Source organism: Porites lutea, chromosome 4, assembly GCF_958299795.1.
Source record: "Porites lutea chromosome 4, jaPorLute2.1, whole genome shotgun sequence".
Classification (NCBI taxonomy): domain Eukaryota; kingdom Metazoa; phylum Cnidaria; class Anthozoa; order Scleractinia; family Poritidae; genus Porites; species Porites lutea.
In genome coordinates, this window is record NC_133204.1 from 28,286,032 (window position 1) to 28,300,047 (window position 14,016).

The following is a 14,016-nucleotide window of genomic DNA, read 5'->3' on the forward strand; positions in this document are numbered from 1 at the left end:
ACCTTTGGCCTACAGGAATGTGACAGGAATACCAAGTTCAAAGGTGAAGAAAAAATGGCATAAACTGAACGTTATGTTTCTTCGCCAGAAAATCGCAAATTTACCAGCTAGCGGTTCATATATTAAGCCGTTATTCTTAGACTGACCAGTTATGGAGTCTCCGAAAAACGTTAACAGTGAAAGATCTCCCCTTCTGCATCCTAATCCTTCATTGTACACGAGAAGTATATCGCAAGAGGAAGCTATACTTCATCTTTCGAAGTCGAGAGAACGTTTCTTCGGCGTGTATAGGTTGTACGGAAGAAGATGGTATGTTCTATTGGTGCTTTTTGTCCTGAATGTCTCTAACGCGATGGTGAGTTGACAAAGTAGTCGTTCAATGTCTTAAGTCAGTATTATATTTCATCAATTAGAGCATCAAAGATGTTGAAGCTCGATCGAGAACCACAGGTAACCCAAGCACAAAAGCGTTTGTATGACATACATAAGGAACAAATAGATGTAAATGGGTAAAATTCCTCAAGTGAGTACGTGTATCATTGCCTGGTATCGCCATTTTTATTTGTTGCTGTTTTCTTTCTTGTACAGTTTCAGCATGATTTGAGTGGCTTTACCAGTGTTTTAGATCGGCTTTAGGTTCATCCCTTCATCCCTTCCCCCCTCCCCCCCTCACCAGCAGGGTTACACCCCCAAAAAGACTCATTTGAACCCTATTTGCCAAACATTCAGCATTGTTTGAGGTGGGAGGGGGAGGCCACCAGTTTTACTAAAAATATTTAACAATTATTCCACAAGTGCTCGTTGGATATGAGATGGTAGATAGCCAACAAGGCGCATAGCACCGAGTTGGCTATAAACATCTCATATCCAACAAGCGCAAGTGGAATAATTGTTTTATAAAAAAATGCCCACAAAATATTGGGAGCTCTTCCCGACTTTATTTTTAAAAACAACGGATTTTCAGCTTGGTTTTAATTTTGAGCAGATGCGTATCCCAGTTACAATATTTGGAGAGCATGGTATAATGGCTCATATACCATGATAGCTGAGCCAATCAGAGCTCTAGAATAAATTGCATTATCCAATGATTCAGATTTTAATAAATATAAAGATATCACTGGAAAGGTTCTAAAACTTTTGACCCCCACTGTAGAGGCAACTTTTGATACACACTGTTTACAGGTAGCCATTATGACACCTGAAGGAGGATCATGAGGTTATCCCTATACCATGTATTAAGATCCTTCCTAGAAGATAACCCACTCAGCCCAGCAAAGGTGGGCCACACCATCGGGGTCTACGTCCCCTACTCTTTTCGAACAGTGGTGTCGGTTCTTTTATGTCCCACTAGAACGAGATAATTGAAAGTGCTGTGAGATGGTACCTACGGTTTTTCGTCCTTATCTGAGAAGACTAGAAAGTCTTACGGTAGATGTCATTATAAAGGCAGGACTTTCTCAGTTATTTAAAACCCTGAGCATTGGACAGACCGGGTTATGAACCCGCGACCTCCCAATCAGCAGACCTGTGCTCTCTCAACTGATGGTCTTTACTTCATGTCAGATCTCACAGAATGTCCTGAGCCACACCCTGTGTTGATTTGTGTTTATTTTTGCAGCAGGGGTAGGGGCCGGGTGTTTCTGGTTTTGGTGGGAACTGCTTAAAAGACAATCTCAGAGTTTAGATCTCCCAAGGGTGGCACCTCTGTTTTAAATGTATAACTTACTATAAAAATTATCATGTTTTATCACATAGCTATGGTTGTCATTTGCTCCAATCGCTGATTACACGGCTGGATATTACCAGAAATCTGTTAATGATATCAACTGGCTTTCTATTGTTTATCTTGTTTGCTATTTGTTGTTCGGCTTGGTGACCATGTGGATTCTGGATGTTCTTGGATTACGAACAGGGGTGAGGATTTTGCTTTTAGTGTCAGATATACATTTCCTTTGTTTCAACTGATTTTTAATAAAGCATTTTATGATTCTTATCTTTCCAGTGGATACATGTAGCTCATTTGGGTGATCAAAAACTTTTATTACAGTTGTGGTACCTCAATATAACAAACCTCTATACATATAGGAGATCCTTAATATAGGCCGGTTGACCTCTGGGGTTCCTTTTCTTAATAACTGCACTTGTTTGTAACAATGCTTGCTTTTTTGAAATAAAGTATTGTATTATAATGAAGTCCTCAGTCTGATGAATGATGTTTTTTACCCCAGTAATAATAAAAATGAAAAAGAACCTTGATATAACAAATCCTCATAGCTATTTTGCCGCCCTTCATACTTATACCCAGGTTCCAGTGTATTTTCGCCTTTAAAAGAAACAAAGTGAGCTGAATGGGCAGTTTACAACAGCATCAAGGCTGTGCTCTAAGAAAAATTGAAGTGAGCCCAGTGCTTAAACCTGTGAAATTCAGGATGCCCAGTATAAGATTTCTATGAAAAGAAAATTGTCCAAAAGCAAAATTGAGGTGCCACTGGGCACTGCTAGAGAACATGAGCACAGCCCTATGAGCATACATGCACACAAGGTTTTTTTTGTCCAAATGTTAACATGTTGGTCCATTTAGCTTACAGAACCTTTTTCTGTCTATTTAGATTCTTTTAGGTGCCTGGCTTAATGCTGTGGGAGCAGCAGTCAGAATATTAAGTGGAACTAAGTTTGTCCCTACAAACTCCAGATTTGTTGTAGTGATGATTGGTCAAACCTCTGCAGCATTAGCACAACCTTTTCTTCTTGGTTCCCCAACTAAGCTGGCTGCTGTGTGGTTTGGAGCAGATGAAAGAGCTACCGCAAACATGATAGCTTCATTAAGTGAGCTCAGTCTTCAAATGAAAAAAAAGATTTGTTTTGATAAGTTCCATTTTTTGTTGCATTGTAGCAACTTGCTGTTCATTGAGATTTTAATACAGATTGGAACCTAGACATACATGTAGAACCTCCTCAAAAGATATAAGAACTGCTCATGCCTGAACTGCAGATTTGTAATCCGTTAGTCAAATTAATATTAATTTAGTATATTAGTAATGCGTATCTCACATTACATTTGCCTCAAGTTGGTTAATTATAATGTACATCAGATTTTTACAATATCTTTATTTTTAAGTCTACTCCATTTGACAGGATTAAAAAAGAGAAACTTACTGTATTTCCTGGAATAATAGCTGTCCTTCGATTAATCGCCTCCCTTTGACTATCTGCTCCCCTTAAATGGAAATATTGAAAATAATTGCCTCCCTCAAATAATCCCACCCCCACCCCTCTCGCCATCTCTTTCTTTTATCCCCTCCCTGTCAAGTTGAAGTGGAGTCTCATCCAGCAAAACTGATCAGTGATGATTCATGCTCTGATGCCAAGAATATTGACACTGAAAATTAAAAAAGGCACCAAATTTGGAACACTTAGAAAGCCCATGTTGAGTTATTTTGATGTGATCATTTTTTGGTTAAATGGGATAATAAAACAAAATATTTAGGGCACAAATTCCAGTGAGCACTACTTGAAATAATCACCTCCCTCAAATAATAGCCTCCTTTCTGTGCGAGAAAAATACATGTAATAATCACCCCCAACTGTCATATTTCAAGGAAATATGGTATGTCAAGTGACCCGCAAGCAAATGATCAAGCTAGAAATTCTGAGATTGCCCTTTCTATGGATCAGATGAAGTTCCAAGTTTTTAAATGTTTGTTTGATGAATTTTTTCACTTTGGTCTCCAGGTAATCCTGTAGGTGTTATGGTGGCTAATGTGCTAGGCCCAGTTCTTGTTAAACATGACAACGACATACCTTTCGTGGTAGGCTCTTTCACAGTTGCTTTAATGTTGTCACATCAACTCCAACTTTACTTCACACTGCTAAGAATAAGTTTGTCCAGTCTGTCTTAACACTGTGTGAAGATCGTTATTAAAATCACTTGTCGTCATAGTGACCAGTTAATAGTGTACCAAAACAACTAAATGGCAGCCATGTCTGTGTACCAAAAATACCCTGTGGGGATTAAACTGTTTTCTCATATTGAGACTTTCATAAATTTTGTTCCAAGAAATTTGAAGTAATGTGAAAACAGTCTTAAGTCACGGCATGATATCCCGTCCCAGAATTGTTGTTGCCTGTCAATATAAATGTAATGCTAACATAATTTGCTTATAATTACGATATTGTGTGGGTGTTATTATCATTAATTTTATGCTCAATATATTTCCTTAGTTAAAAATGTTCTCTGTTCCTGCCTTTCTTGGTGTTGCCATGGCAACTCTGGGAGTGTGCAGCAGTTCCCCACCCACCCCTCCAACAGCTTCAGCAGAATCAAAGTCAGAGCCTTTCTTCACAGGACTTAAAAAGGTGGGTGGATGACAACTTAAATACTCCTGATATTCTTCTGAAGGCAATCTTACCTAGCTTCATTTGTAGCTTCACTTTGTGAATGTTCACAGACAAAGACTTCTGCAATACTGACCCATTATCTAAAGGACTCTTCTTGTAGAAAAAAGTGTTCATGGACAACGACAGTGATCTTCTTAGATGATTGTAATTTTCATAACGACATGACTCCATTGTATTTTTTAAAACTGATAACTTTTGCTGACATAAACATATTAATTAATTATTAAATTTCAATGTCATTATTGCGGGTGACAAGAGGAACCCGCAATCCTAATCTTCAGGTTGCTATTACACATACACAGCATGTATATACAGTGAGTAGCCAGCTTTACTTGGACTTCGACAAAAAATGAATGGAATGTATCGTAGGTAATCTGATCATGCGCATTTGGACCTTCTATCACTTGTAGTTTAATCACACATGTTTTGACCATCTATCACGTGAAACTTATGCAAAGAACAACGTTTGAGCAAAAGCGTTTTAACCTTCAATCATTCTTGCCCACACTCGGTAACCCTTGATTACTACTAGTTAATAATTACTTCTTATTGTCAAATTTGTTGAACTCAACTTTTCAGATTTTACAAAACAAGGCATACCTGGTGTTGATGATTGCATTTGGTAGTGGGATTGGTCTTTTTACATCCCTAACAACCCTCCTGGAGCAGGTCATTTGTCCATGGGGCTATAATGATGTACGTTTCTACAGATTAAACATGTTGGCATCAGGTTTTTTTCTGGCTGGCAAAACAGGCTTTATTTCTTAATCAAAAACATAAGAACCCACCTGTAATATGTATGGCTATGCAAATGACAAGTCTTTCTTTTGATAAAAGGAAGGTGGGTACATACTCATCAAGACAGCACCTGACCAGTCTTTCTGTGAAGTAGGCTTGGGCGGGGGACAGGGGGTTACTGTCATTATGGGCTATATAAATTATTGTAATAGGTATGTGCTGCTTTGTGCATAGGTTTACATTATTTTCAAGTAGTTAAGTCTGGGATAGGTTATAGAAATTAGAGAAACTTGGTCTAGAAAAGGGTATCATTTTCCAGGAAACTGCTTAACAATCGATCAGTCAGTTATTGGTTGAAGATTTTAGTCTGGACTCAGAAAATCGGGAATTGACACTCAAAAAATGTAATTGGAAAATTTAAATTTACCCGCATCTCAGTTTAATAGCCAAAAAAATTGTGAGTAGATGACCTTATTAAATATAGCGACTCTAGGATGGTGAGTGGTGACTCAGGGTTGTCACTAAAATTTCAAGTTGTTGTGCAAAGACAACAGTACATGTAGGTGGGGAATCGAACAGCTAGGGATGTCTTTTGATTCCAGATTTCTTTTATTTTCCAATAAAAGGAGCCAGGAGCCACACTCATTGTAGCCGGGGGGAAATCCCTGGCCCCCGGCTCTTAATGACCTCCCCGGTGACAGGAGCTTAGTCTTGTATAGGGTAGCAACATTCAGCTGAATACTAGGTGTGGTATAAGCTAAGGGTTCAAGGGTCTCAGCGTCACACCCCCACTCACCCATCCCTTCCACCCGGTCCCCCTGGGAGTAGTCGTTCACATCCCCACCAACCTACTCACCCATCCCTTCCACCCAGTCCCCTGGGAGTAGTCGTTCACATCCCCACCAACCTACTCACCCATCCCTTCCACCCGGTTCCCCTGGGTGTAGTGGTTCACATCCCTACTCACCTACTCGCCAATCCCTTCCACCCGGTCCCCCTGGGAGTAGTCATTCACATCCCCACCAACCTACTCACCCATCCCTTCCACCCGGTCCCCCTGGGTGTAGTCATTCACATCCCCACTCACCTACTCACCCATCCCTTCCACCCGGTTCCCCTGGGTGTAGTCGTTCACAGCCCCACTCACCTACTCGCCCATCCCTGCCACTCGGTCCCCTGGGAGTAGTCGTTCACATCCCCACCAACCTACTCACCCATCCCTTCCACCCGGTCCCCCTGGGAGTAGTCGTTCACATCCCCACTCACCTACTCGCCCATCCCTTCCATCCTGTCCCCCTGGGAGTAGTCGTTCACATCCCCACTCACCCACTCACCCATCCCTTCCACCCTGTCCCCCTGGAAGAAGTCGTTCCTGGCTGTTACAATAGCTTGACGTCTTTCCTAATATTGGCCAGAGTGAATCATTAGATAGTTAATGATAGCGGAGCTCTCGCGCGCGAAGCGCGCAGCGGAGCACCATGGGTAAGAAAATGTGGTAAACTACCCATCCAAGAAAATTTGGTAATCACGTGACCGTACACCGAGCGAGCGAGCGAGCGAGCGACCGTCCGTCCGCACCACAGGAATACCAATGTAAAATAACTCAATCAACAGGTATGGCAACCCAAATGCGACTCAAGGTTTTATTTAGAACAAAAAACAACAACATAGTCATGTCTTTCCCGGCGTTATTTTTTATGCTTACATTTACGTGGACAACAGTGAAAGAGCTAGAGCGAGTTATTGAAAACAAAGAAGACGAATTTCTTAGGAAGAAAACATGGAAATTCAAAGCGGCGGTGAGAAAATGAGAAATGCTAGCGACCAGCAAGGTGAAAATGAGCGGCAATGAAAAATAAAAGCGAACATGAACACAGGAGACAAAATATTGGGTAAGCACATACGACAATTCCTCCATGAAAAAAATGTGTAACTAGGAAGTTTGACGTTTTAGCCGTACAAAACAGCGTTGTAGTCGTGCAAAACAACAACAAGGGAAAGACAAAAAAGCGTGCTACGTGCAAATTTTTTTTTGCTAATTAGAAGAAAAAGTGTGCTGCACGTGCAATTTGTTTTTTTTTTTTTGCTAATTACATCTATTAGTCTTGAAGCCATATTCATTGTCGTCCGCGTTTAGCATTACACGATTTAATTTTTTTTGTTTACACGTATCATTAACCAGAGCTTCGCTTTTAGCCCTGGCTAAATCTATATATTATTTTATTACTGCTCATTCTTTCAGGAAATGGCAGGCATAGCGGGAGCAGTGTTAATAGCTGTTGGTCTGTTAGGGGGAGGTTTAGCTGGTGTGTATATTGACAAGACCAAGAAGTTTGAGGAAACCGCCAAAGTTGCATATGGTCTAGCAGCAGTATCATGTGCCCTTTTTGCTGTTGTAAGTTTGAGTAATATAGCATAATCCCTGATTTTTCGCTTGAAATGTGAAGTCTCCTGGTGAAAAACTCACCGATGTCTCAATTTTGGACAAAACCAGGGATGGTTGATACCGTAAAATTCAAAAAAATAAGCCCCTCCATGTATAAGCCCCTCAAAATAAAAGCCCCCCAAACTCGTAACGCAAAAACCCTCCGTTAAATCGCCCCTCCAAATACAAGCCCCCCGGGAGTTTGTACTTGGAAATTGCCCTCAAATACAGGGTAAAACAAAGCAAAAACGGTAAATTTCCCTCCAACTATGAGGCTAGCCCAATCGATTTTGAAACGCAAATTTCCCTTCATAGATAAGCCCCTCCAAAAATAGCCCCTCAAAAAGGCTTCCAGTTCCAGACCTCCTGTCTTCCCCCCGGGAAGACAGGAGGTCTGGAACTGAGTGGCCCCGGGGCTTATTTTCGGAAGTTTACGGTAACTTGTTTCCGCCACGTCGACATTTTCGCTGAAACTCGTGGTAGATTGATGACAACTATCACTTTTCCCCCCTAAAATAACGCTAGTTCACACGCGCGCACTAGTTAGTATTGAGGAAATCTCGTTCTCATAGTCGTCCTCTTCTTACCCCAAGAGCCTCAAGACAAAGGAAAGGACTCACTGGTACTAAGAATCGTGGTCGCGTTCGCTTACGAGAGCTCTTCGTCAAAGAGTTTGAAGGGATAGTTCAAATGGGGTTTCACAATAGCCTGCGTAGTAAGAGCTCCTCAGAAACGTTCGTTACGCAGGCTAGCTTTTACAATGCCGCTGGTCCCAACTTGCAGTGGTGGTTTACGAGAGTTGTCGCAGGGATAGCTTCCATAGCACAGTGGAACCCTGCCCTACGGCTCCCCATATAAAACGGCCAGTTTCGTTTGTTCCGACGAAATGCTCATACATTTTATCGAAAATTAACCCGCTTTTAAAGTAAGAACACTACTTAATATGGACAACGGACACTATTCTATGTCCCGAGTCACATGTCATAAATCGTCAGCCTCGCTTTACGGACATTGGTTATCAGCACAATGTCTTTAGAGAGCTTTAGATTTGACGACAACGACGAGTACAGGTACGACATTACATTTAAAGTTTTTGCGCGTGTTGTCAAAAAAAGAGACTCCCCGGAAAGCTTCATGAAATTTTTCCTTTTTTTGTCACAAAAAAATTAGTACGGTTATTTATATTGAAGGGGGTTAAGCCTTCTCTCGATAGCAAAATGATAAAATTTCTTACATTTGATAAAATTTTCCCGCCACTACGACATTCTCGCGTAAACTCGTAGTAGAATGACGACGGCTATCACGTTTTCCCGGCAAAATGAGGCTAGTTCACGTATGAGCATCTTCGTCCTCGTCTCAAAATATAAGCTCTCTTTTTACCGAATATCTTATCGATGAAAACCTAGCAGAAACAGCGAATTACCTTTTAAACATTCTGTCTAATGTTCAGTCCTCCTGGCCTGAGTTGCAAGCTAAAAGCGTCAGTATAAAGTAAAGTTATGGATTTCATCGTTGTATTTCAAGACAAGAATACTTGAAGGCTAGTTTTACTCTGAAACTGATAAATGATAGTAAGATTTCTTAAGATTGAACTTGTTAAAATTACAGACAAATGTTTAGACTTTTTTTAGACTTTTTTTCTAAGAGCCCACTTAACACGGACACCCAGATAATACGGACATTATTGCATGTCCTCTCGTTGTCCGTATTAACCGGGTTCCACTGTTCCTCTCTTCTTCAGAGTCCTTACAAGCTAAGTATAAATATCTCTGTTTGTTATCAGGTAGCAAGGATGCCTCATCAGCCTGTTCTTATTGTTGTTAGCTGCGGTTTATTTGGTTTCTTTGCGTTCGCTCTTATGCCCGTCTGTTTGGAAGTCGGGGTGGAGTGTACCTATCCTGTGGCTGAAGCAACAAGTGCAGGCCTACAGTGGATGGCTGGGTATGTTGTGTACGATGTAGTTAGCAGTCAGTTCTTTTCCTACATTAAGGCAACAGGGAAAGCAGGCAAAATCTACAAAAAAAAATTAGCTTTGGAAACGGACACTCTAAATCTCCAAGCAATCAACGAAGGCTTTTTATTCAACTAATTAATAACTATGATGTAATCGATCTTATTATTCATTCAGAATAATTTCCGGTTTCTGACTGGCTAAAATCCCAGGCATAATTAAGAATTATTCCTCGAGCCCGAATGGGCTCTGAGTCAATAGCCATTTAGGCTATTGACTCAGAGGCCATGAGATAAGGGATAAGGGAAGGGGGGCGGTCTGAAAAAAAAAATTTTTATTGCCCTTCAGGCCTCAGTTTGGTCTAAATATAAGGGGGGGCAGGTTCCTTCCCTGGATCCGCCACTGAAGACCCTGGAGTGTCTATAAGGTCATTTACGGTACCTAAGTCCACTATTTTCGTTGTTTTCGAGCAAAAAGTAAAACCAGTTCTATTTTGCACATAAATGGAATTACTTGATTTGGATAAGAGAACTAAGTGCCTGACGTCACTAATGCAGTGTGTGTATGCTCTTGATTCTCGCGATTTGCCTCGCTCGCCACTTGTTGAAGACCCTTTCTCTCCCGCGATTCTCAATTGAAGAACTTCTGCTGAACTTCAAGCAAAGAGATGTTGCTAAGATTTACAATATGTTCGTGGAATAACAGAGTTATGATCCTTTTTTTATGTTTTTTCTTTTTCAGTCAAGCCACCGGTATCGTTTTCATCTTACTTTGCCAATTGTTAGAAGTTCCAAGACGTTTTAAAGACCACAAATGTCATGGGAAAGCTAAGGACGATAAAGTCCCAGACTTTGAAAGGGCCATGTACTTTATGACGTCAGCAGCGGCTGCTATGGCAATTCTCCTAATTTGTACGTTTAAGCCTTCCTATAAACGCCTGGAAATGGAGCGGAGGAGAGCAGCAATAAGAATTCTAAACGCAGGCAATCAGAGGAGATTACCTACCTTCCCTAGCAATGGATCTATCTCAGAGAATGGGGGAGATGTTCCAGGGTCACCCTAAAATTGACATGCTGTCAAAAGGTTGCCTTGCCTAGCAACCATCTTTGACTGACGGTGGCCATTGCCGTAGGCGAAGTAGCTGGAAAGCCCTCTCTGTTCTAATTTAGCTGAAAGCTTAGACATGGGCTAACAAGGACAGCATCAGGTACCATGTTGCCCATCAAAGACTGGAAGTCTGACATTGATGTGACAGCTTTCCTAACGCTAGGATGATTAGGTTTATTTCGGGATCTTCCTCGAAAAGCGATACATACACTAGATGTCACGTAAGGCGTGGAACTTAAAAATAACGTAATGTGCAAGGTTAGTTCAACGGAAATTAATTGGAAAAGGTTTCGTTAATGGCTCTAATACGAGTTGAACTCGTCTTCCATTAGTTCTTTAAGTCGACGTATTGGCCATCAACTTGATTTCCTTTACACCATTCTTGCATACTATGTTATTTTGTTGTTCTCATTTTAGCCGTTAGAGGTAAAATGTTTCCCCCTTAAGTTTGATGATTGACCTTGGCTAAAATATTTTTAATGCAGAATTTACCGTTATTCCGTGTTCCAAAGTAAACAGTCGAATATTTTTAAAGGTACTTTTGTTTTAAATGAAGGCTCGTAGAAGATGCCTTGCTAAGGCCTTTTATCTACACTCCCAAGTTTTATTCTGAGCAAGGTTTGTTATGTAAGCATATACAACAAGCTTTGCAACATTTTTGGAACTTTAACTCGTGTAACCCTTTACTTTAGGTTTTTTTTTAATTCGTAATATTTCTCTGTTTCTGCTTGGTGTAAATCCCACGGCTAATTCTTCATAGGTGTTGACCAACTTGAATTATGTTTGCTTTGAGCTTACGATTGACGTCAATACTAAAATATCAGACCGACGAGGTCACACAAACGTCACGCAAATTAGTGGCGTGGTGGCTTAGCTGTTTTGGCAAAGGAGAGCTGCAGAAAATGACGAAAACTTCCCCACGTCAGTAATGCGAGTCGAAATTGCCGAACCACATGCCTCAAAAAAACATAGCGAGAATACACAAAAATAACACTCGACGGATGAAAAACTGCTGTACAAACATTATTTACCAGAATAATCATCCCTTCATGTCCTTAAAGTGACGGGTAACAGGGGTATGCTTTCAAGATGAAAATTTAACGTTGCGATAAGCGTATTTAATTATCATAAATGATTTACAAAACCAAAGGAGATTCATGTTAATGAGTGCTTGTTAATCAGATGAAAAACTTCTCATATTTGCATGCTTAATTTCTCCAGTCATTTTATTGGTCAAGCATCGGACACAGTATTTCATGAGAAAACTGTATCAAAAACATCGAAGTTGGTAAAAAATACTCCGCTACGCCTCTTTCAACTCTGTTCTCAGTGTTTCATTTTACAAAGAAACACTCTGTCTCGTGTTTGATAAACTACCAAAATAATTCTTGAAGATGGCATTCGTTGGAAGAATTACGTCCTCAACCTTCTGAGTAGAAACTCGCAGGTTAAACTTTCTTTAGTATTTTTTACCAGCTTTTCTGGAAACAGGCCTGCCCAGAGGGAATGTGCCCAACTGCAAACGAATACGAAACGAAAATGCCCGGCAGGCGAAAGCCTTACCTTCTGCCAGGAGAACGTGGTCCTAAGAACAAGAAAGATGATTTGACCCCATCAGATGTATTTTACCTCATGATATGGAGAAATTAAGGAAATTTGATCCAGTTAACCGCGTAAAAATGATTTAGGAAACGGGTCCGGCGGGATGATTTGAAAAATCTTGCCTACCTCTGGAAAATTTCAAGCTATGCCCTGGATAATTCGAACTAACTCTTGGTGTTTTTTCCCATTTCTCAAACCTTACTATTTACGAAACTATCATTTGCCCCAGGGAGGCTCAAAACCCGTGGTATTAAGGGCCTGTTTACATGGAGGTGGGGGACCCCAGGTAGGTGAGGTTACCCACTTAGGTGGGGTAACCCGCCTTTATAGAATCTCTCATTTTAATTTGATCACGTTTCCCAAGAGAGGATAAAGCTTCTCTCTTGCGTTTACATGATAGGTGGGGTGACCCGCCAGGGATGTTCTCACCTACCTGGGGTACCCACCTCTATTTAAACAGGCCCTAAAGATTAAAAAATAAAACGTTTTCTTAAGGGAGCTTAAAGAGCTGTAGATTAAAGTGCTGATTACATGAGCAGGGTTGACCGGTTTGCTGGGCTGACTCGCTTTCGCTTTGCTGAGGAGATTTTTACTCCTGTAATAGGCCATCTCGATATCAGGATTCGAACCAACCATGCCGCGGCTTGCTGGGTTGTCTTCTCAATCACAAAGTTGATTTCAGTTTGTTGCGTTTAATTAACGAGCCACGATCTTGGCAAAGCGAGCCTGCCCGGCTCATGCATATAATCAGCCCTTTGGCACTTATATCAGTTTAGAACATTATAGCAGAACTAATTTATGCTTCTTAAAGTTATGAAACTATATTTTGATAAATAAATTATTGGAATACATAATTTTTGTGTTGGTTATAACTTCTTTTGATTGCTAATACCGGCTTCGCGTTCTTTCTTGACTTGTGCTGTGTTAATTGTTACGTCGAAGGAAACCCTGACGTATGCTCTCTTTGACTGTTACGTTGGTAAGTTTGATTGTTTTAAACTGTGTTTAGGTTTTTTAGTAGACGAGAATACAGTGAATACATGGATGCCATGTGGTGTGGAAGCCCAAAAAGAAACCATAAGGCTTATAAATATTGGGCTCACTATCTTCCACTGTATTTGATTGTTACGTTGGTCCGCTCGCTGTTTAGGGTTGTATTTGACTGTTACCTTTTTTTTGCTCCGTCTTGTCCTGCATTTGAGTGTTAAATTGGTCTGCTCGTTGTTTAGCGTTGTGCCCCTTCCTGCTATTTGTCGTTTGATGTTACGTTAACCCTATAGAGAGGAGAAGTGTGACGTCACGTTACCATGGTAACAACATTTCTGGATCACTACAATGGGAAGTTTAAGAAACGACGACGGCGACGGCAACGGGAACGACAAAAAAGCAATTGGTTTATATTAGCAAAATAACAACTTTGCATGTGCCGATCACGCTTTTTGTACATTCCTTAGCCGTTGTTGCAAGTCTGCCACATGAAACTTCGTAATTTCACGTGCCCGCCTCATGGAGTCACAGGGGCCAGAGGAGTTTCGTGTGAATAAATGAATTACTTATTTAAAATTAGCCCAATGGGATCTCTATGAATCTTCTGTAAACGATTGCACGAAATGCCGAGCAAAAAAAGAACTCCCTATTTTATACTGTAAGCCGATCTTGCGAGCCCTCAGTCTCTTGGTTTGCGGTATATAGGATGTGTAAAGAAACTGTAACGCGATCAAAATAATCCATTTTTTCAGAGGTTTTCGACGGGTTTTGATGTTCTAACGTCAAACACATCTCCTCTGGACCCTGT

At 40.8% G+C, this 14,016-nt stretch overlaps 1 protein-coding gene across 2 annotated transcripts; it reads left to right on the top strand.

Annotated features, from left to right (window-relative positions):
* The first annotated feature begins 20 nt into the window (after positions 1–20).
* LOC140933199 (solute carrier family 49 member A3-like) lies at positions 21–12,558 on the top strand. 2 transcript variants are annotated; one of them, XM_073382714.1, is made up of 9 exons: positions 21–355; positions 1,756–1,914; positions 2,610–2,826; positions 3,733–3,809; positions 4,222–4,356; positions 4,978–5,094; positions 7,379–7,535; positions 9,349–9,502; positions 10,254–12,558. In XM_073382714.1, exons 1-9 carry the CDS (start codon positions 152–154, stop codon positions 10,573–10,575), a joined length of 1,542 nt encoding a protein of 513 aa, XP_073238815.1. In that variant the 5' UTR covers positions 21–151; the 3' UTR covers positions 10,576–12,558. The 2 variants fall into 2 exon arrangements, with proteins under 2 accessions (XP_073238815.1, XP_073238814.1); XM_073382713.1 differs by having other exon boundaries at positions 7,379–7,531; positions 9,345–9,502; positions 10,254–12,557.
* The last annotated feature ends 1,458 nt before the right edge of the window (positions 12,559–14,016 follow it).